This window comes from Ostrinia furnacalis, unplaced genomic scaffold (genome assembly GCF_004193835.3).
Source record: "Ostrinia furnacalis isolate ACB-3 unplaced genomic scaffold, ASM419383v2 OfSCF6383, whole genome shotgun sequence".
In the NCBI taxonomy this organism is placed as follows: domain Eukaryota; kingdom Metazoa; phylum Arthropoda; class Insecta; order Lepidoptera; family Crambidae; genus Ostrinia; species Ostrinia furnacalis.
Genome location: NW_021136622.1, coordinates 81,672 through 101,990, shown reverse-complemented (window position 1 = coordinate 101,990; position 20,319 = coordinate 81,672). Strand labels below are relative to the sequence as shown.

The window sequence follows — 20,319 nt, the reverse complement described above, 5'->3', positions numbered from 1 at the left end:
TCTGTGTTAACTGTAATAATAAATTAATGATTATTGAATAAGGCCCGATTTGACCAAACTTTTATCCGGTAATAACTCCTGGTATGACTGACTGACTGACTGACAAATTGACACTTTCAGTATGGGAAATATGTCAAAACTGACGATTTTTTCTGAGATTAATATTTACCTACTCTTGTTTGGTCGAATCCACTTTTAATGTAAAAAATAGGCAGTGGCTTGAAAATATATTTTATACATTAACTGTCTCTATACAATGTATACGTAATTTAATGATAGAAATATCCAAATAGAATTATTATTTCACAAAATCTCAAATTATCTGACAGACAATTTAATATTGGAATGTGTTTTATTTCCTTTTGATTATAGTCTCATAAGGAAAATCGTAAGTCTTTTCCGTATTATCGAAATCCCTAGCAATAGTATAACGATTCTTAAATTATGTAGTTATTAAAGTGACGGAATGAGTCTGTACCTACTCGTATGTAGTTTAGGAACATTATAGGTACCTGGACATGAGCTCCCCTGGCTGAAGTTTTTAAATAGACTTCGGACGCAGGTCGGCCGTAGTAAGGACAATTTTTTCAGGTCAGGATTCTTGGATGGCTCGAACTTGGAGTGCAAGTGTGGTTTTGTTTCCCAGTCGACGTTGCACATGATGTCGTGCCCTGCGTGCCCAAACAACTGCACGCAGGAAGATTTAATGAAGGCTACTGACAACGCCACTCTTGTGGCGGAGTTTTGGGCTTACACTGTGCAGGTTTTCTGTCGAAACGACAATGAGAAGAAGAAGAATATAGGTACCTGTGAAGTTTAAGTGCTTTCAACTGCACATCAGATCAGAATACATTTTTTTGTAGCAAAATCTCACTTACTACAAAACAATATGATAAGATGCCGCAGTATTTTGTTAGAAATACTGTATGCGTTTCCGAACGTATAAATGTCAAATCATAGACATTAGTGCTTTATGGTTCCCTCCTACTTCCGTTCTGTAAGCATCATGGTGTGCAAGTAATAAATAGTTTATTTTCCTAAAAGTGAGTTTAATATGCTAAATCCCTCCAGTAAACACGATTAATTTCCACCTCAAACAGCAGAGCGTAGTTGGCAAATATAAAAATGACGGCCCTGAACGTCTATCCGAAATTAGTGGAAAATGTTAATTTCTCAAATTGGAAATTTCGTGTGAAAACATTATTGGAAGAAAAAGGACTGGAGGGAGCATTATTGGAAAGGAAAAGTGAAGTAAAAGACACTGTGTGGCGAGAAATAGACGCCAAGGCAAAAGCTGTTATTGTACAATGTGTGTCCGACAAATATTTAGAAATAATCAAAAAATGTCCGACTGCGGCGGCCATGTTTGTTAAATTGGAAGAAGTTTTTGAGAGAAAAAGCATATTTAACAAAATATATCTCAAAAAGAGATTGCTCGCTCTAAAGATGCACAGTGGAGATACACTCCAAGATCATTTCATAAAGTTTGACACGTTGATCTCGCAGATTGAAACAACTGCAACAACGATGGATGAATCGGATAAAGTATGCCACCTGCTTATTACCTTACCACAAGAATATGAAGCTGTAATTACTGCCATGGAAACGATGAATGAGGAACTTAATATAGAATTTGTAAAATCAAGACTTTTGGATGCAGAATTGAAAATAAAAAACTCAGGCATTTCTAGCAAACAAAATGTAGAAAACAGCAGCGAGACTAATTTCTTTGCCTGTTATAAATGCGGCAAGAAAGGGCATAAGGCTTATCAATGCTATAATAATGCAGCAACTCGTGGTAGAGGCAGATCCCGGAGAGGTAGATATAGAGGCCCAACAGCAAATGTAACTGAAACTGAAACGGAAGACAATGAGTTTATGTTTATGACAAGATCAAATACAGTGTTAGAAATACTGTATGCGTTTCCGAACGTATAAATGTCAAATCATAGACATTAGTGCTTTATGGTTCCCTCCTACTTCCGTTCTGTAAGCATCATGGTGTGCAAGTAATAAATAGTTTATTTTCCTAAAAGTGAGTTTAATATGCTAAATCCCTCCAGTAAACACGATTAATTTCCACCTCAAACAGCAGAGCGTAGTTGGCAAATATAAAAATGACGGCCCTGAACGTCTATCCGAAATTAGTGGAAAATGTTAATTTCTCAAATTGGAAATTTCGTGTGAAAACATTATTGGAAGAAAAAGGACTGGAGGGAGCATTATTGGAAAGGAAAAGTGAAGTAAAAGACACTGTGTGGCGAGAAATAGACGCCAAGGCAAAAGCTGTTATTGTACAATGTGTGTCCGACAAATATTTAGAAATAATCAAAAAATGTCCGACTGCGGCGGCCATGTTTGTTAAATTGGAAGAAGTTTTTGAGAGAAAAAGCATATTTAACAAAATATATCTCAAAAAGAGATTGCTCGCTCTAAAGATGCACAGTGGAGATACACTCCAAGATCATTTCATAAAGTTTGACACGTTGATCTCGCAGATTGAAACAACTGCAACAACGATGGATGAATCGGATAAAGTATGCCACCTGCTTATTACCTTACCACAAGAATATGAAGCTGTAATTACTGCCATGGAAACGATGAATGAGGAACTTAATATAGAATTTGTAAAATCAAGACTTTTGGATGCAGAATTGAAAATAAAAAACTCAGGCATTTCTAGCAAACAAAATGTAGAAAACAGCAGCGAGACTAATTTCTTTGCCTGTTATAAATGCGGCAAGAAAGGGCATAAGGCTTATCAATGCTATAATAATGCAGCAACTCGTGGTAGAGGCAGATCCCGGAGAGGTAGATATAGAGGCCCAACAGCAAATGTAACTGAAACTGAAACGGAAGACAATGAGTTTATGTTTATGACAAGATCAAATACAGAGAATAATGAAAAGGAAAGCATAAATATGATAATAGATTCAGGAGCAACACATCATTACATACAAAGTAAATATGAAAAATATATGACAAATGTAAAACAACTGGACTTACCTGTGGAAATAAAACTGGCGAATGGAGACAAATTAATAGCTGAAAAGAAAGGATTATTACGAGTGAACCTGAAAGGGAAAAATATTACAATTGAAGCATTAATAGTACCAAGACTGACGCATAACTTACTCTCGGTGAATACATTGATTGAAAGAGGTTACTCAGTATTATTTAGAAACAAGGAAGTGACAATAAAAGCAAATAATAATCAACTTTTTACTGGTGAAAGAATTGGAAAGCTATATGTACTCACAGTTAATGTAATGGAACAAGGTTGTTCATACAGCATGAATATAGAGAATAACAAAAACATTTGGCACATGAGACTGGGACACCTGAACAGAAATAGTTTATCAAAGATGCAATTACCGTATGATGACAAAGTGTGTGATTCATGTATGAAGAATAAAAGTACCAGATTACCTTTCAAACCGGTGAACCATCCCCAATCAAAAGCAATTGGTGAGTTGATACATTCAGATGTGGCGGGACCAGCAAGAGTACCTACCAAAGAAGGAAGCAGATACTTTCAAACAATAATAGATGACTATTCACATTTTACCTACACATTTCTACTGAAAAATAAATCTGAAGCAGCAAACAACATAATTACTTACATAAAAATGATTGAGACTGAAAAGGACATAAAGATCAAAAGAGTGAGATGTGACAACGGCGGCGAGTACTCATCAAATAGTTTCAAAAGGTTCTGTGAAAACAAAGGAATACAGATAGAATATACAGGACCGTACAGTCCGCAAATGAATGGCAAAAGTGAAAGAATGAATAGGACTCTCTACGATAAAGCAAGGACGATACTTGATGAATCAAATCTACCAAGACACTTGTGGGGTCAAGCTGTACTTACTGCAACATATCAAATAAATAGATGTCCAAGTAAAGCGATCAACTACAAAATACCAGCAAAAATATTTGGAAAGGAATTCATACTCAAGAAATTAGTAACATTTGGAGCAAAAGGTTGGATGGTAGTATTACCTAAAAGAGACAAAATAGATCAAAGAGCAATACATGTGAGAATGATTGGTTATGGGAAAAATGGATACAAAGTATGGATACCGGAGACTGATGAAATAACAATAACAAGAGATGTTCGTTTTGATGAAACAGATATAAAGTACATACCAAAGAATGAGTTTGAAAATGAAAAATCTACAGATGAAAATGAGAATGTTGTAATAAATAATGAAGAGAAAGAAACAGTAAAACAAACAAGGAAGAAAATAATAGAGAAAGATACAAGTAATATGGATGAAAGTGAAATAGAGACAGAAGCAACTACACAAAATAAAGATAAAGTGACTAGATCAGGAAGAAGAGTAAATAAACCAGCATGTCTAAATGAGTATGAGTTACACCAAGCATATTGTCTAATAAGTATAGATGATGAACCACAAACCTACAATGAAGCATTAAATAAAGGTTGGCAAGAAGCAATACAAAGCGAATTAAAAGCACATGAAAAGATGAATACATGGACAGTGACAGACTTACCTGAGAATAAGAAAGCTATTGATGCAAAATGGATATTTAAGCTGAAAGAAAATAATGTGAAAAAGGCAAGATTAGTAGCCAGAGGTTTTCAAATAAAAGAACACGAAGATTTTGGTAAAAACTATGCACCTGTGGCAAGAACAACAACAGTAAGAGCTTTGTTAGCACATGCAGTTCAAAATAACTGGCCATTGAGACAGCTCGATGTTCCTACAGCCTTCTTAAATGGCATGATAGAATCAGAAGTTTACATAAAACCACCTGAAGGAGTCAAAGTTGAGAAAGATAAAGTACTGAAATTGAACAGAGGATTATATGGTTTAAGAGAAAGCCCAAAGTGCTGGAACCAACGCTTTGACACCTACATACAGAAAAGAGGATTCAAAAGATCATTACATGACTTTTGTTTATACTGTGGAAATGAAAGAAAAGTATTTTTACTGATTTATGTTGACGACATAATAATTACTGGATTGGACAAAGATATAGAAATTGTAGTAGAAGACTTAAAGAAAGAATTTCAAGTAAAAGATTTTGGAGAACTTAAATTATTCCTAGGAATGGAAATAAATAGAACAAAAGATACATTGAAAATAACACAAACAAGACAGATAAACAAGATGTTACAAAAATTTGGACTGAAAGATTGTAAAGGCACAAGTACTCCAATTACAAAGGGATTTCAAGTTGATACAAGTGAAGAAATATGTGACAACATACCATATAGGCAAATCATTGGAAGCCTAATGTTTGTAGCAACAGTATCAAGACCAGACATAGCCTATACAACATCATATCTAAGTCAATACCTGGACAAACCGACAAAAAGTCTGTGGACTCAAGCCAAGAGAACCTTGAGATACCTGAAAGAGACCATTGACATGGGACCCATCTATGAGAAGAACCAAGAAGACATACTAATAAAATCTTTTTCAGATGCTGACTGGGCAGGAAATTCGACAGACCGCAAGAGCATGACAGGATCAGTATCACAATATGGAGGAAATACAATAGCCTGGCTATCAAGGAAACAAACATGTGTGGCCCTATCAACCGTTGAGGCAGAATACATAGCAGCAGCAACCAGCGCATGTGAGTTACTTTACCTGAAAGGACTTTTCACTGATTTTATTGGAAGTAATAGAGACTTTAAGTGTATTTTATACATAGATAATATTGGTTCAATTCAATTAACTAAATCTTTTGAGAATAGTAAGCGTGCTAAGCACATTGATACAAAATATCATTTTGTTAAAGATATTGTATTATCCAAAGAAATTGATGTTCAGTACATTGAAACTGAAAATAATTTGGCAGACTTATGTACTAAATCATTGAGTAATGAAAAACTGTCATATTTGAGAAAATGTTTAAATATTAACTAATTTCATGTTGTTATAATGAATCTTTATAAGCTGATAACAGTAACTAACTGAATTTTGTGATGTAAAAGTAATTAAAAACACATATTGTAAATACCTACCTACCTCATCTACTTTTCTATTGTAATAGAAATGATGACATTAACGATTAATTTAAGAATGGACTTTGATTTAGGATAAATGGAATATCAATACAAACAAATTGAAGAGTTTTATTTGCTTCAATAGTCTAATTTAATGTTTCTAAATAATTGACTAGGCCATTGAATTACCTTCACAAAACAATAAGTTCGATTAATTTTTAATTATTATCTGTTATAGGATATTTTACCATGAAATACTCAACACCACAATTTAGATTCGAATCAATTGAAATCGAAAGCAAGCAGATAAAATAATAAACAAATAAGTTTCTTTTTTGTCGTCGACTGTACGCTTATGCCAACTTTTCGGCTCTTGCTTTGGCGGCGTCGGCGTCTTTGTGTCAACAAAAGGCGTGCGGCTTGTCGGCATTTGTCGGCGCGTGCGCTTTGATTTAATTCAGTTTTTGATTAGCTTTCTTGTGTGAAGGTGCGTTTTGTAGTGCTCGTGAAGTGAACTATGACGCACAGATGCACAAATGCAAATAAATTTACTAAGACGCGCCTTAAAAATCATGGCCTTTGCTGATTGATTTTTCGATGGTATCGTGAGTCCGTTTTACTGTGATTAACATAAGATAATAAGGATAGACAACGATATGAGAGTAGGCCTGCAACATTAAAGTGATAGCTCGCCCAATCAGTCGATCAGCTAATCGGCTATCAGCTGTGACGACTGCTGTGAGTTGTTATGACGTGAGTGTAAACAACAAAAAAGTGTGCAGTGGTAGTGAGCGTTGTGTGTGTTGTGTCTCGTGTTCCTGTGCAGAATGAATACACTACAGCTTTGTTGTGTGAGTAAAAAATACAGCATGTTCCATTATGTAAGACGAAATGAATTTTTATTTTTGTTAGAAAATGTAACTTTGTAAAATCATTATAAAACACATACTCAAATTTGGTGAACTTGTTCAGTGTACCGTATAGATGCCCCCATTAAAAGGAATGTAGCTAGTTTAGAAGGACCCTGTATAGGGACGGTCGCCACAAATCTTCACATCTCCTACACTTATTTTTTTTCTAAATTCGTAATTATTCTATACCGCCTACTTTATTTTCAGTTTGGCCCTAAGGTTGACTGGCAGAAAATGTCCGAAAGGCATTAAGTCCGCCTTATGTACACCGTTCTATGTGCATATAAGTTTTAAATAAATAAATAAATAAATAGTTAAAGGTCTACTCTACTTGTTCCAGGAACCTTCTCCTGGTACTGAAGAAGTCCGGTGCGACGAACTTCATCATCTGGTGCTCGGCGGAGTGCGCGGTGCGCGTGCTGGACGCGGCGCAGCGCGTGGGGCTGCTGGCGGCGCGCCACTCCTACGTCGTGCTCACGCTCGACCTGCACACGCAGCCCACGGCCGACTTCAGCCACGGCGGCGCCAACATCACCAGTGCGTCTCCACACGTTTGTTGAACCAGTGAACTAGCGCACTTGAACGAATCAGCACGTACCTAGTTACCTACTCGATAATCATAACGTCTCGTTGTATCCTTTCCAGCGTTCCAACTGTACGATCTCAATTCAACGGAAGTGACGTCGACGATTGAAGCGTGGAGCGCCGCCTACGCGCGGCGTCTCGGTGACGAGGAAGATGCATCGAGTGCATCGGAAGCTCCGCCGGTGGCGCTGCTGCTGGCCTACGACGCGTCGCGCCTCGTGGCCGAAACTTGGCAGAGGCTGCAGCTGCCGGCGGCGGGCGCCGGCGACTGCGCCGCGGGCACGGGCGCGTTCCACGCGGACACGGTGCTGAACTACGTGCGCTCGGAGGAGTGGGCGGGCGGCGCGGCGTGGGAGGCGGACGGCGCGCGGCGCGACGTGCGGCTGCGCGTGGTGGAGCTGGCGCGCGGCGGCGCGCTGACGCACGTGGCGCTGTGGGCGCCGCGCAGCGCCGTCGTCTGGCAGCGCCCCGTCGTGCACACCGCGCCTCCCCCTCAGGACTCCATGACCAACAGAACCTTCACTGTGCTCATCGCCATTGTATGTTTTTTTCCAGTCAACTTTAGTAGCTAAGAAAAGCCACAAAAAATGTCTAAACTCGTTTTATTTTTTTATTTCAGAACGATCCATACGTAATGGAAAAGAAATCAACGGAGCGTCTATCTGGAAACGACCGATACGAAGGTAGCAGTTGTTTTTAGGATATTTATCATACAATTAACGCAGTTCTCTCTTTTAAAAAATAAAGGAATGTTTTCTTTTGAGTAAAATTTTCTAGTGTAGATAGAGTAGGTACTTTCCCTCCAGGTGGCATTACAAAATTCAACCATGTACAGAGACAACAACAGAAAACGAGATTCCACCTGTAAACCGTGCCAGAGCTACACTTGGCGTGGATATAATGTAATCGTATGTAAGTAATCTTATGTAATTCATTATTAGGTTTCTGCATCGAGCTGATCGACCAGCTGGCGAAGCTGCTGCAGTTCAACTATACTTTCGTGGAGCAGGAGGACGGCGATTATGGCAAATACAACAACATCACGCGCCAGTGGACTGGCATGATGCGGCGCCTCAGAGACGACCCTGTAATTACACATTACCTATTGCTAATTCAGCAAATGCTTTGCGCATACATTGGGACTCTCCCCGGGCCTACCCACTAAAACCCGACGGCGTCCACCGGAGCCCAAAGAAACGGAGCCGCGAGTTATTGTCCTAGCTCGGACATTTATCCGCAGCTCCGCTTCAGGCTAGAGGATCGCTCACGAGCGAGCCTCTGCGGCTTCAAGGAACCCCCAATCCCCTCCTCCAATTGGGTTACGGGTTGCCCGACAGGCCCGCCGAGTTGACGAGACCTGCCGCGCAGGTGAGAAGTTAGCCGCCCGCATGAACAGACCACGCGGAGTGCGGACGTTGCCCAGAGTGCACCATGAGGTCCCTCACCATCGCACCCGGGAAATATTATTGAAACTAACTATATTCACGCGTAAGAAGTCGCGGGAATAGCTAGTTACGTTATAGAAAAGATAAATTATTAATTACTACGAGTAGCTTTCCACCCGCGGCTTCGCCCGCGTGAAATTTTATCTGTCACAGAAAAACATTATCGCGCGCGTCCCTGTTTCAAAAACCGGGATAATGTCCTTTCCGGGGACTCAAATTATCTCTATGCCTTTCATCAAAATCGGTTCAGTGGTTTAGGCGTGAAATTTTGGAGGACCGTGCATGATAATAATTATTATTATGATTCCGATTATGCAGGACATAGACTTCGCGATCACGGACCTGACGATCACGGCGGAGCGCGAGCGCGGGGTGGACTTCACCACGCCCTTCATGAACCTCGGCATCAGCATCCTGTTCCACACGCCGCTGCCGCCCGAGCCCGAGCTGTTTGCGTTCCTCTTGCCTTTCTCTAACGGAGTACGTATAAACACGAAACACAGCATAAAATAAAAAACGTGATTATTCCTAGAGTACTTATAAGTATCTAACTTCTTTCAAAGATTTTCTAGAGTAGTCCATGCCTAGGACTAGGTTAGTAGATAAATACATGTATAAAAATCAACTTAAGCGGGTAGGTTAGTACACTAAGCAGAAACCTAACCCAGTTCCATGTCAGGTGTGGCTGTGCCTGGGATTCGCATACTTGGGCTCGTCGTTGGTGCTGTACGTGGTGGGGCGGCTGTGCCCCGAGGAGTGGCAGAACCCTTACCCGTGCGTGGAGGACCCGCCCGCTCTCGAGAACCAGTTCACGCTCGCCAACGCGCTCTGGTTCAACCTGGGCGCCGTGCTGCTGCAGGGGTCCGAGATAGCTCCAGTGTAAGTTCATAAAAGAAAATATCATGAACTCACTGTTGATGCGTCTATAATGCATACATTCGTACATCGTACGAGAGGATCAGAGGAAGTCTGAAGATCCATATCCAGGTGTATTGGTTTGTTCGTAACTGCGCAGTGCGTACGGGACGCGCGCAGTGGCGAGCATGTGGTGGCTGTTCGCGCTCGTGATCACGAGCTCGTACACGGCGAACCTGGCCACGCTGCTGGCCAAGACCACCTCCACCGAGCTCATCCACAACGTGCAGGAGCTGGCCGAGAACGAGCACGGCATCACCTACGGCGCCAAATTGGGCGGCTCCACCTACACCTTCTTTGAAGTTAGTTTTTCTTACATATTTTTACTACGCAAATCGAACTTTGAAAAAACAACTTTGAATAAACAGTTATTTTACATTCGTATAATATAAAGTTGAAGAGTTTGTTTGTTTGAACGCGCTAATGTCAATAATTACTGGTCCGATTTAAAAAAAAATATTGTGTTGAAGGTGTTTGTGTTAGGCTATAGATATAACATCACCCTACATCTAATAGGGGTGGAGCAGTAAGGAAAAATGTTGCAGAAGTCGCTGGCACAGCTAGTTAAATTGTATTTTATTTGATATTATTATTATTTTATTTATGAATCAATTGAAAATTTCAGCAATCTCAAAACCCGCTTTATCAAAAGATGTTCCAGCAAATGCGTTCGCAGAAGATGCCAGAAAAGAATGATATAGGTATCCAAAAGTACGAATCTGTAATTAACAAGAAATAATGTTATAAAACTATTAATTATAAAATTGAAGTAATACTAATTAACAATAATGCAAACATTTTGTAGAGTCGTAGAAGGAAACTACGCGTTTTTAATGGAGTCCACAAGCATTGAGTACACAATCGAGCGTAACTGCGAGACGACTAAGGTATTGCCAAAACTTGATTTTTTTTTCTAACGCCTGTCAATCATAAATCATTATAATAATAATTGTTATTAAGTTTAACAGTCACGCTAATAGATTTTATTTTATTGTGTGTTTTGTAGATCGGCGACTTGCTTGATAGCAAAGGTTACGGAATTGCAATGAAAAAAAGTAAGTGTGTACCTACCTACCTCTTACTTAGATAAGTAACGGTATGTTAAGTGGGACTCAATACATAGGTAGGTACTCTAGTTAACATTCCACATCTTGTATGTTAGGTACTCGTATATAAGACCTGTTTTTAATGAGAATACTTTTAATAATATAGTTAAGTAGTAGCCACGAAGCTAACCCGAACCTGGTTTGCAGACTCGGCGTACCGCAACTCAATGAACTTGGCGCTGCTGAACCTGCAGGAGGCGGGCGTGCTGCGCGAGATGAAGCACAAGTGGTGGAAGGAGATGCACGGCGGCGGCGCGTGCAATGTAACACATCGCCAATGTTCCATTCATGTGCAGTGCATGATTCAATGGGCAAACACCAGGGGCTCATTCATGAGGATCGGAATTCAAACACGTACCTACCACTAAGCTTACAAAACTGGACGCGCGCTGATCTAATCATGTTTATCTTGTATCAGACGGTGGAAGACCGCGAGAGTTCCGAGCTGCGGATCCAGAACTTCTTCGGGCTGTTCCTGGTGCTGATCGTGGGCTGCGTGCTGGGCGTGCTGCTGTCGTGCTGCGACCTGGCGTGGGCGGCGGCGCGTCACCCGCGCGACCCCGCCGCGCCGTACTTTGCGCGCTTCTGGCAGGAGCTGCGCTTCGTCTTCCGCTTTGAGCAGAGCGAGAAACCAGTGCAGGTTTGTATTTTAACAAAATGCACTTTTATGATGATGCTTTCTTCATATCTACATCCAAGCATTATGATTATGCGGTTTGCGCGTCTAGAACTCTAAAAGCTACAAAGAAAGATTCTTAATACTGAACCTCATTTCAGGGTCCGTTGATCGAGTCACTGCCGTCGTCGGCGCACACGGGCTCGGCGGAGCCGGAGCCGGAGCCGGAGGAGGAGGCGACGCCGGAGCCGCCGCGCGCCGCGTCGCAGCAGCCGCGCGCGCGCCGCCGCTCCTCCATGCACGCCGCCAGCGTGCGCCTCGCGCGCCACGCCACGCGCCGCGACTCGACGCCTGTCAAGCATGACTCTTAGCCACTGCCGGAAAAATCTCGGGATTTTTCTCGGGAAATTTGCACAACACGTTATACTTATTTCTTTCTTCAATCAAAAAACGATTGACCATGTTTTATGTACGACGATAGACATACTTACCTACTTAGATTGAAATATTTTCAAATATTAAAGGTAAGTGAAAAAAATAACTTAAAGCCAAAATTATTATTGTTTTACATTAAGTCAATCAACGAGATAAATTAAATTGTGGGCGTTCGTGGGGGGTTTTGACCAATATTTAAGAAAAAGTAGTCTTAGGTACGTTTTAATTTAGTTTCAAAATGTAGGTACCTACTTAAGTAAGTTAAGTTATAGTATAGTAAGGTGTAGTCAATAAACCAAGAGCTTCCTCGTTGTGGATAAAAAAAATCATCAAAATTAAGAAAATATTAAATAAATACATGTTTATAATAATTATTATCGTTTTATTTTTCCTCTCCTCGCTTCCAAGGCAGAATATTTTTTCAGCAGCACGTCATCATCTATTCCAATCCCATGTTATATGATCGTTTTAGTAGCGTGTTGATATTTACACTCGAGTATTGACGTCGTGCTCGTGGAGTCGTGGAGCGCGATCGCGCCGAAGCGTCCGACCGCGTCGATGGAGGCGGCGGGCGGCGGGCGGCGGGCGCAGGCGCGGCGCTATCGACGCGCGGCGGCGCCGCCCGACCCGGCCGCGGCAGTCCGCGCCGCACCATGGAGCCGCAGGGAGGCCCGCCGGCGCCGCCGGCCTCGCGCCCGCTCGTCAACCCCGACGAGTTCGGCGAGGTGGACACCTCCAGGTGCGCGACACGACCCCCGCGACGACGTCGCCTTATTCTTGCCTCCGTCCACACCTCGGAAGTTAAAACCAATAACCCGACTCTAGAGGCGAAGGCGACGTCGCTTCCGGGCTGTTGATAAATAAGTACCTACCTAGTCGCGGCGAATCACGTGAATCGATCAAATGCCTTTTCTAGGCAGATCACTTTAGCTTCTCCAATAAAAGTAAATTTGTGTAAAATAATGTAGGTAAAAGATAAAAGTGAAGTCACACACCTTTATCATACTTAGGTATTAATTTTGTTATCTAAGATGGTCATACAATGAAATGTTGACCCTTTGATTGAGAATAGTGAGATTGTGATCAAGATAAAGTCAGTTAATTTTATAAAACTTAATGTATGAAACTATCTTCATGGCAATGTGAAATAGTTTTTGGTCGCACTGCCTTTTTATTCAACGCAACATTATAACAACAAAGGTACCTACTTACCTAATTAACCCTTATAAAATTTTTATAAGAATGTAGTCGATGATATCAATTGAATTTACACATTTTGTTTTCTTCTAATACAAACCACACTTGGTAAGGTAGAGTAAGATAGATGCAGCGATCGTTGAAGCATTGAAGTAAGTTATTTGAAGTATAGCTGGCGCTGATGGCGCTGTCGTCCGCGCGGAATTAAAAATCAGTTGTGCCGTTTAATGATTTCTCTTCCGCCCACAATCTCAATTCACATTTTCTCATGTTTTAAGTATACGAATGAAACCTAATTTGAAATGATATTTTTGAAAACAGTAAGTATGTTCGTAAGAATCTAAAGAACGTATAATGACGTTTTGTCTTAAAGATTATTATCGTATTGGTCAAATATTTTGTGTCAGAATTAAATTGGATCACGTACTACCACGCCCAGTTGCCCACCCGCGTAGATACCTACTTAGTATTATCAAAATTCCAAGATAGTCAGGTCAAATTAGACATGAACCCTGCAATAATTCGCATAGGTACAGCTGAAAATTGGTACGAATGTTCGGAGCACCATTATGAATGAAATGTGAAAATCCCCATCGATCTGACATGGCTCCGACATGACATGCTAACAAAAATCAAAAGTAAAAACCACGATAAACATCTCAACTTAGAACTTGCCAATGATTTTAAAAACATCTCTAGCTTTTCTTCTTTCCAATGATGTATCACATGTAGTAATTAGATAAGTTAAAATTGGTAAAAAAATCAAACTTTAGGGAAAAAATGGAATAATAATACAAAATTTATCCCTACAAAGCTTCTTCAAATATCGTTATTATTTTCTGCTATAGGTACCTACTCCTTTTCATAACTATTTTTGGGAATTTTAATTCAAAATCAAATTAAAAATAATAACCACATTATGAAGAAAAAAGTTTTAAAAAATTCAAAATCTACTTTGTATGGATAATTTTTGTATTATTATTCCATTTTCCTCCATAAACTTTGAATTTTTGATGAATTTCAATATCTAATTACAACATGTGATATATCATTGGAAAGAAGAGAAGCTAGAGATGTTTTTAAGATCATTGGCAATCCATTATCACCTTTTGTTTTTTTAATCGAATTCTAAGTTAAACTTTTTATTGTGGTTTGTACTTTTGTTAAACTTTGGCAGTTCGTAACTAGCTATCAAATCATTATCTGGATCTGAAATTTATTTTATTTGGCTAAAGACATATTCGATATTAATATCAAATAAAAAAGCGGTTGAAAACACGCAAGGAAAAAAAATTATGCAGTTTTCAGTTCAAATTTCGGAAAAAATATCAACTAAAGAAAGTAGCTCACTTAGGGTCAAATGGGCACTTGTATTCTTAAAATGACTTTACCTATACACCCACGAAGTTTTTATAACCTTCCGCCAAACACCTTTTATATTAGTATAGATAGATAACCTTTTTCTGTTTTTGCATAGTACAACTACTTAATAACCGAATTAATTACTATTCTGACACAGTGCTTATTTAGTATCAAAACAGTAATAAATTCGCGAAGTTAACTAAATTTTTTTTTTAAGATTTAAAGTTTAACAACGTGCTCCGTATGATTTAAATAGTGTTTTCTATCCCTCACAGATATCCAGCCCCAAAAGAGGCGACGCACAAGGTGCGCGGGCGCAGCGACGTGCTGGAGCTGATGTGCGGCGCCGGCGCCGTGGACCCCGAGCTGCTCACCGTCAAGACCTTCTACTTCTTCTTCTACTCCGCCTTCGGCTCCCTCTTCCCGCTCATGGGTGTCTACTTCAAGCAGATGGGCATGAATGCCGGACAGTGCGGTCTCCTTATCGGGACGCGTCCGTTCGTGGAGTTCCTGTCAGCGCCCTTTTGGGGCAGTCTCGCGGACCGCTGGCAAAAAGGGCGCACACTTTTACTAGCATCCCTGGGCGCGTGGGTGGTGTTCACTCTACCCCTGAGCTGGGTCCAGCCCACGGCCGTCGGGTGCGTGCAGCCTGTCAATTCCACTGCGTACCAAATCACTACTCCCAACTATGACGCAGAGTGGCCGGCCGCGACGCGCACTTTCCGAGGGCCCTCCGGGGCCGGGCGTAAAGGTTCCCCACTGCCCGTTGATGACGCTTTGAATTACAATCCTGAAACTGAAAGCGACTGGGTGACACCTCTCCACTCGTACATCATCTACCGCACGCCCGATGTACAGAAAACGTTCTTCTTGCTGCTTCTTTTGGTGGTGATCGGGGAGTTTTTCAGTGCGCCTGCTATAACACTGGCCGATTCCGCTGTGATAACACTTTTGGGAGAAGACGCTGATAGGTAAATATTTAACACAAGCGTTAAGTTACACTTTTGTTGAAACTAGAAATTCAACCATTGGATTACTTTAGGTACGGCCACCAGCGGATGTTCGGGTCGCTGGGCTGGGGGTTGGCCATGTTCTTCGTGGGCATCGCGCTGGACCACAGCACGGCCTTCAGCGCCCACCCCTGCGGCGGCCCACAGCGCTACGAGAAGAATTACACCATTTGCTTCGCTACTTTCTCCGTGCTCATGGGTGCGGCGCTACTCACCGCTTCACAGGTTACGACAAGACTCACAAACTTGTAGATTACCTACTTCTTTTTGTTTCAGTTAATATCTGCGGAAAACCTTTGCGTAGTTGATGCGGATCTGATCTACAAAGGTTTTCCGCAAATCAATTCAGCGATTGCAATCAACTTCATTTTCTCTCAGTTTTTCAATGTGGGGGTATGACCGTACCATGAATACCTAGATACATACGAGTTAAAGAAGGTACAATACATAATTTCGGATGTGCGCTTTATTGCTCTAACACCCAAAATAGGCGTCAAGTCGCCGAGCTCTCGCTGTCGCGTGCCGCCCAGTGTGCGCAAGCTGTATCTTGCCTGATTCTCCTTATTCTGGTGGGTGGTGTGTTTGTTCATCTACACCAAAACACAATAATTGTCAAACGTTCATAAATTAATAAAAATAAAAATTATAATAAATGACTGTTGCAGATAAAATTCAAGTACGAATTCGCGAGCCCTGAGCCGGAGCTGGCGGCGGCGCCGGCGGCGGCGGAGCCCACGCACGAGGAGAAGCTGCAGCAGCAGCTGGCCGAGCAGCTGCAGCTGCCCGGGCTCGACACCAGCGCGCCGCAGCGCCCGCAGCCCGCGCTGCAGCATGCGAAGGTCCTGCTGATCACAGCGATCATTATTCTCAAAACTCCCAAGGGGGCATTAAGTCACAATAAGGGCGATGATTCAAAAGATAATTAGACGTTCAAAATTTGAAACTTTGTCATTAAATTGATGCAGGTGTTCGCGCAAACGACGCGAGAGATGCCGGAGTGGGTGACAGTGCTGAAGCAGTTCCAGAACGTGAAGGCCGCCTCGTTCCTGCTGGTGGCCTGGTTCATGGGCTTTGGCATCGGCCTCATTTTTACTTTCCTCTTCTGGCATTTGCAGGTTAGTTAATTTTGATTGCCGATTTCACTGTATGTAGGTACCCACTCCGAAAGAACGATAGCCCAAGAATCCGACTCTCTTTATCTCCCTATATTATTTGCTTTGGATTCGGTATAATAAATTATTATCTGTATTTTATGGGTGTTCCTTTTCCAAAGTCGATGATTGTCTATGACTACCGGGGTCGATGAAATACTTTTTCTCATCCACCCTGTAACCCCGTTGACGGGACATATTCACCGGGGTGGTTGGGACTAACCCCGTATTTGAGATTTTCGAGCAATGCACAAAATCAAAATGCGTCAATCCAAAACTCTGTTTAAATTTAATTATTTCACAATATCGTAAAGGTGCGCGATTGCGATACTACCTACTGATTTCTATTGATCGCCATCGCGGCCATTCGCGCACGCAGGCTGCACGCGTTGGTTTGGCAGACCCTTAATAGTTACATAAATACTTTCAGGACATCGACGGCTCTCCTACTCTTTTTGGTGTGGCTTCAGTGATCAACCACATCTCGGAAATCTTCGCTTACTTTTTCAGCTTTAAACTCATCACACAACTAGGTCACGTCAAGGTAAGACGGTAGTTGTGTTGTCAAATTGTCGATTTTGCCATACCTGCAATAGATGATAACATCTGTATCTTATATGTAACGTGTCTTTGTAGGTACTTTGCTTGGGTCTGGCTGGCAACGTGTTGCGTTTCTTGTACATCTCGCTGCTGACAAACCCCTGGTGGGTGCTCCCGTTCGAGTTCGTGCAGGGCGTGACGCACGCGGCGGTGTGGGCCGCCTGCTGCTCCTACATCGCCCACGGGACCCCGCCGCGTCTTAGATCCTCGGCACAAGGAGTTTTACAAGGTTGGCTTATCCAATTTATATGGACAGGAATCTATTTAACCCTTGGCTACTACTCAAAATATTTTTTACACGGTCACTACTCAAGGGTCATTTTGACCCTGCTATAAAACTTTGTATATCTTCAAAACTATTGCGGATTATGGAGTAAAACACATTATGTAATAAAAAGGGTTTATAATGCAATGACATAACAACTTGAATTGTTAACTAAACAGTTTGGACAAACATTAATTTGAGCATGTGTTGCAAATGGGTATTTTACACGAAGAAAAAACACTGTTGGGTTTGCGACCTTTTTTATAGGGACAAATGCCGCAAAGCTTCCTTTTAGATACCACATTAGAGACAACTGAAACAGATCTTTCAGGCATAGGCAGTTTGTATATCCCTGAAGTTATCAGACGCAATTCTCGGGGAATCTTTTCATTGCAAATTCGCTGCTGAGCATAAGGTACGCAAAACTTCATATCAAGCCCTCGTAGGAAGTTTGGTCGATTTACTGATGCTGTGTAAAGAAGCAAAGGTGGAGGGGCCTTGTATCGTGGAAGTATCCACCTCATTAAAATCACCATCATCAAGCAACAAAACATTGACAATTTCTTCATCCGTGAGCGCATTTCTACCCCCATACCTATGACAAACCAAACCAAAATGAAGCAAAAGACGACGACAAAAAGCTACACAATCATTGCAAAACAAACCCTCAAACAAATAGTATTTTACGCATAAAAAAAACGTAAAAAAAAATATCACAAAATATTTTTTTATCGCCTGTCCCTGCTACTCAAGGGTCACCGTGACCCTGTCTTTGCCATTTTGGCGCGAAAAATGCACCGAGCCATTGGAAACACCCACCATACGAAGTAGCGAGCGCTGTACTGAAAATACACGGGCGGGGGACTCCCAGTCGTTAGGGGCCATTGCCAGTAAACGTAGGTTTTAAAGTTGGCAGGGTCTCACTGACCCATGAGTAGTGACCAAGGGTTAACGAACTCATACTGAATGCCGACTGTACTCGAAATACAGTAGATCCGCCGTGTGTTCAGCAGACAGTGTAAGTTAATAAGTATTTATTTATTACATTTTAACCGTTATAGCTTTGATTAAATAAGTAGTGTCTTAAATCCTCTTGAGGTTTGTCCAGACACTATTGTTCTGTAACATCACGACCTAGACCTAGATTTTGAGATGGCTCGTGTTTACATGATTCCTTACTTTTGTGATAACTAACGAGAACAGGATAGACGTTAAGTAACATGCGATGATGGCAGGCCTCCACCACGGGCTGGGGCGCGGCTGCGGCGCCGTGCTGGGCGGCATCGCCGTGGCCAAGTGGGGCACGACGCGCACGTTCGCCGGCTACGGGGTGCTGTGCGCGGTGGCGCTGGCGGCGTTCGCGTTCGTGAACTTCCGCGACGGCGGCGTGCAGCTGGCGGGCGCGGAGGGCGCGGCGGCCGACGAGGAGGCGCGCGCCGTGGCCGAGGCCGGCGTGCTGGCGCCGCACGGCGTGCCCTCCAACCCGCTGCCGCGCGCGCTCTCCTCCACGCGCCTCGCCGACCTCGCGCACCACGACTCCTACGGCGCTACACAAGTGAGCCTCACTCAGCCTCGGATGTGTTGGAACATTGTCAACACACAGTTACCTAGATCAGTATTGTATTGAGTGAGACGGATTTAAAGGTTTAACGTTTGATACAGAGCTACAGCGGCGTGGAGAGCTTGGGCGTGCCGGGGCAGGCGCCGGTGCGGCCCTCCAACCCCTTCGTGGCGGAGCAGCAGCAGCAGCAGCCCTCCTACAGATAAGCGACCACGAGCCAACTGTTACTATGTACTTGTTACTGGCTGGCCGACTCCGCCGCGACGAGGCTCCACTACGAGAGAGCTCTCGCTGTGGCGGAATCTGCTCGGAAATTTTTTTTTACTCTGCTACGGTTTCCATCAATTCAGTTGTTTGATTCGCAGTTGTATTCTATGTTTTGATGTGTTTATTAAGGTAGGACGGACGTGTATTCACATAATAAGTAATAGTACCAGTGGTACCAGTGTATTCTCATCGGAATCACGTTGGTAGCTCAAACTCTTCAAAAATGAGCACAGCATTCGCTGAGATCCTGAGGTTAATGTTGTAAATACTATAAATATACAAGTACTTATTGAATATTATTTGTGGGTGCTTAACGTCTTGCGCGAACGTCTATCTAGGCTCTATTCAACTATTAAATAAGTATTCACTGTTGCTACGTAAAATGTTATTTATAAAGTGAGAGTGTAAAGAAATGTAATGTGAATTTATGAAATTGCGATGTCATATCATGGTGTGATCACGTAGCGTGTATGTAAAATTAAATGTATTTTATGTATAGGTGTCGACACTAAGGCCGCGATATGTTTAACGCGGTTAAAATTTGTCTGAAAAAAATTAACTAGATTATGAGTTGCAATGTAATACTCAATAAAAACCTAAATCGTAGTCACATTCATGTCGCGGCCTTAAGTATTTAGAAAAATTATATATTAATAATAATATTATACTACTAAATGTACCTAATTTTATTAGGGTGGCCCAGAAACAAATGCACGTTTGAAAATTCAAGGAAACTAAATAACTGTACAATTTTGTAGAACTTAAACTATTGTAATTTAAAAAAAAATTTATGCAATTTATTTTTAAATTTACTTTCTTTTTAACCCGTTTTTAATAGGTCCTACCTAACTATGTAATGGAATCTGAGAATCTGAATTACACGCACTTCTAATTCTTGTATGACAAT

General features: G+C 41.8%; 1 protein-coding gene across 1 annotated transcript; it reads left to right on the top strand.

Moving 5' to 3' along the window:
- Positions 1-12,413: 12,413 nt before the first annotated feature.
- On the top strand, positions 12,414-20,319 carry jef (major facilitator superfamily domain-containing protein 6 jef). The gene is made up of 9 exons (XM_028317617.1): positions 12,414-12,738; positions 14,834-15,529; positions 15,601-15,793; positions 16,234-16,407; positions 16,534-16,683; positions 17,150-17,263; positions 17,356-17,548; positions 18,820-19,139; positions 19,247-20,319. The coding sequence occupies exons 1-9, from the start codon at positions 12,653-12,655 to the stop codon at positions 19,349-19,351; spliced, it is 2,031 nt and encodes a 676-aa protein (XP_028173418.1). The 5' UTR covers positions 12,414-12,652; the 3' UTR covers positions 19,352-20,319.

Coding starts and splice junctions, on each gene's coding strand:
- jef (XM_028317617.1), top strand. CDS start 12,653: ATGGAGCCGCAGGGAGGCCCGCCGGCGCCGCCGGCCTCGCGCCCGCTC. Junction 15,530..15,600: donor TTGGGAGAAGACGCTGATAG/GTAAATATTTAA, acceptor GGATTACTTTAG/GTACGGCCACCAGCGGATGT. Junction 19,140..19,246: donor ACTCCTACGGCGCTACACAA/GTGAGCCTCACT, acceptor CGTTTGATACAG/AGCTACAGCGGCGTGGAGAG.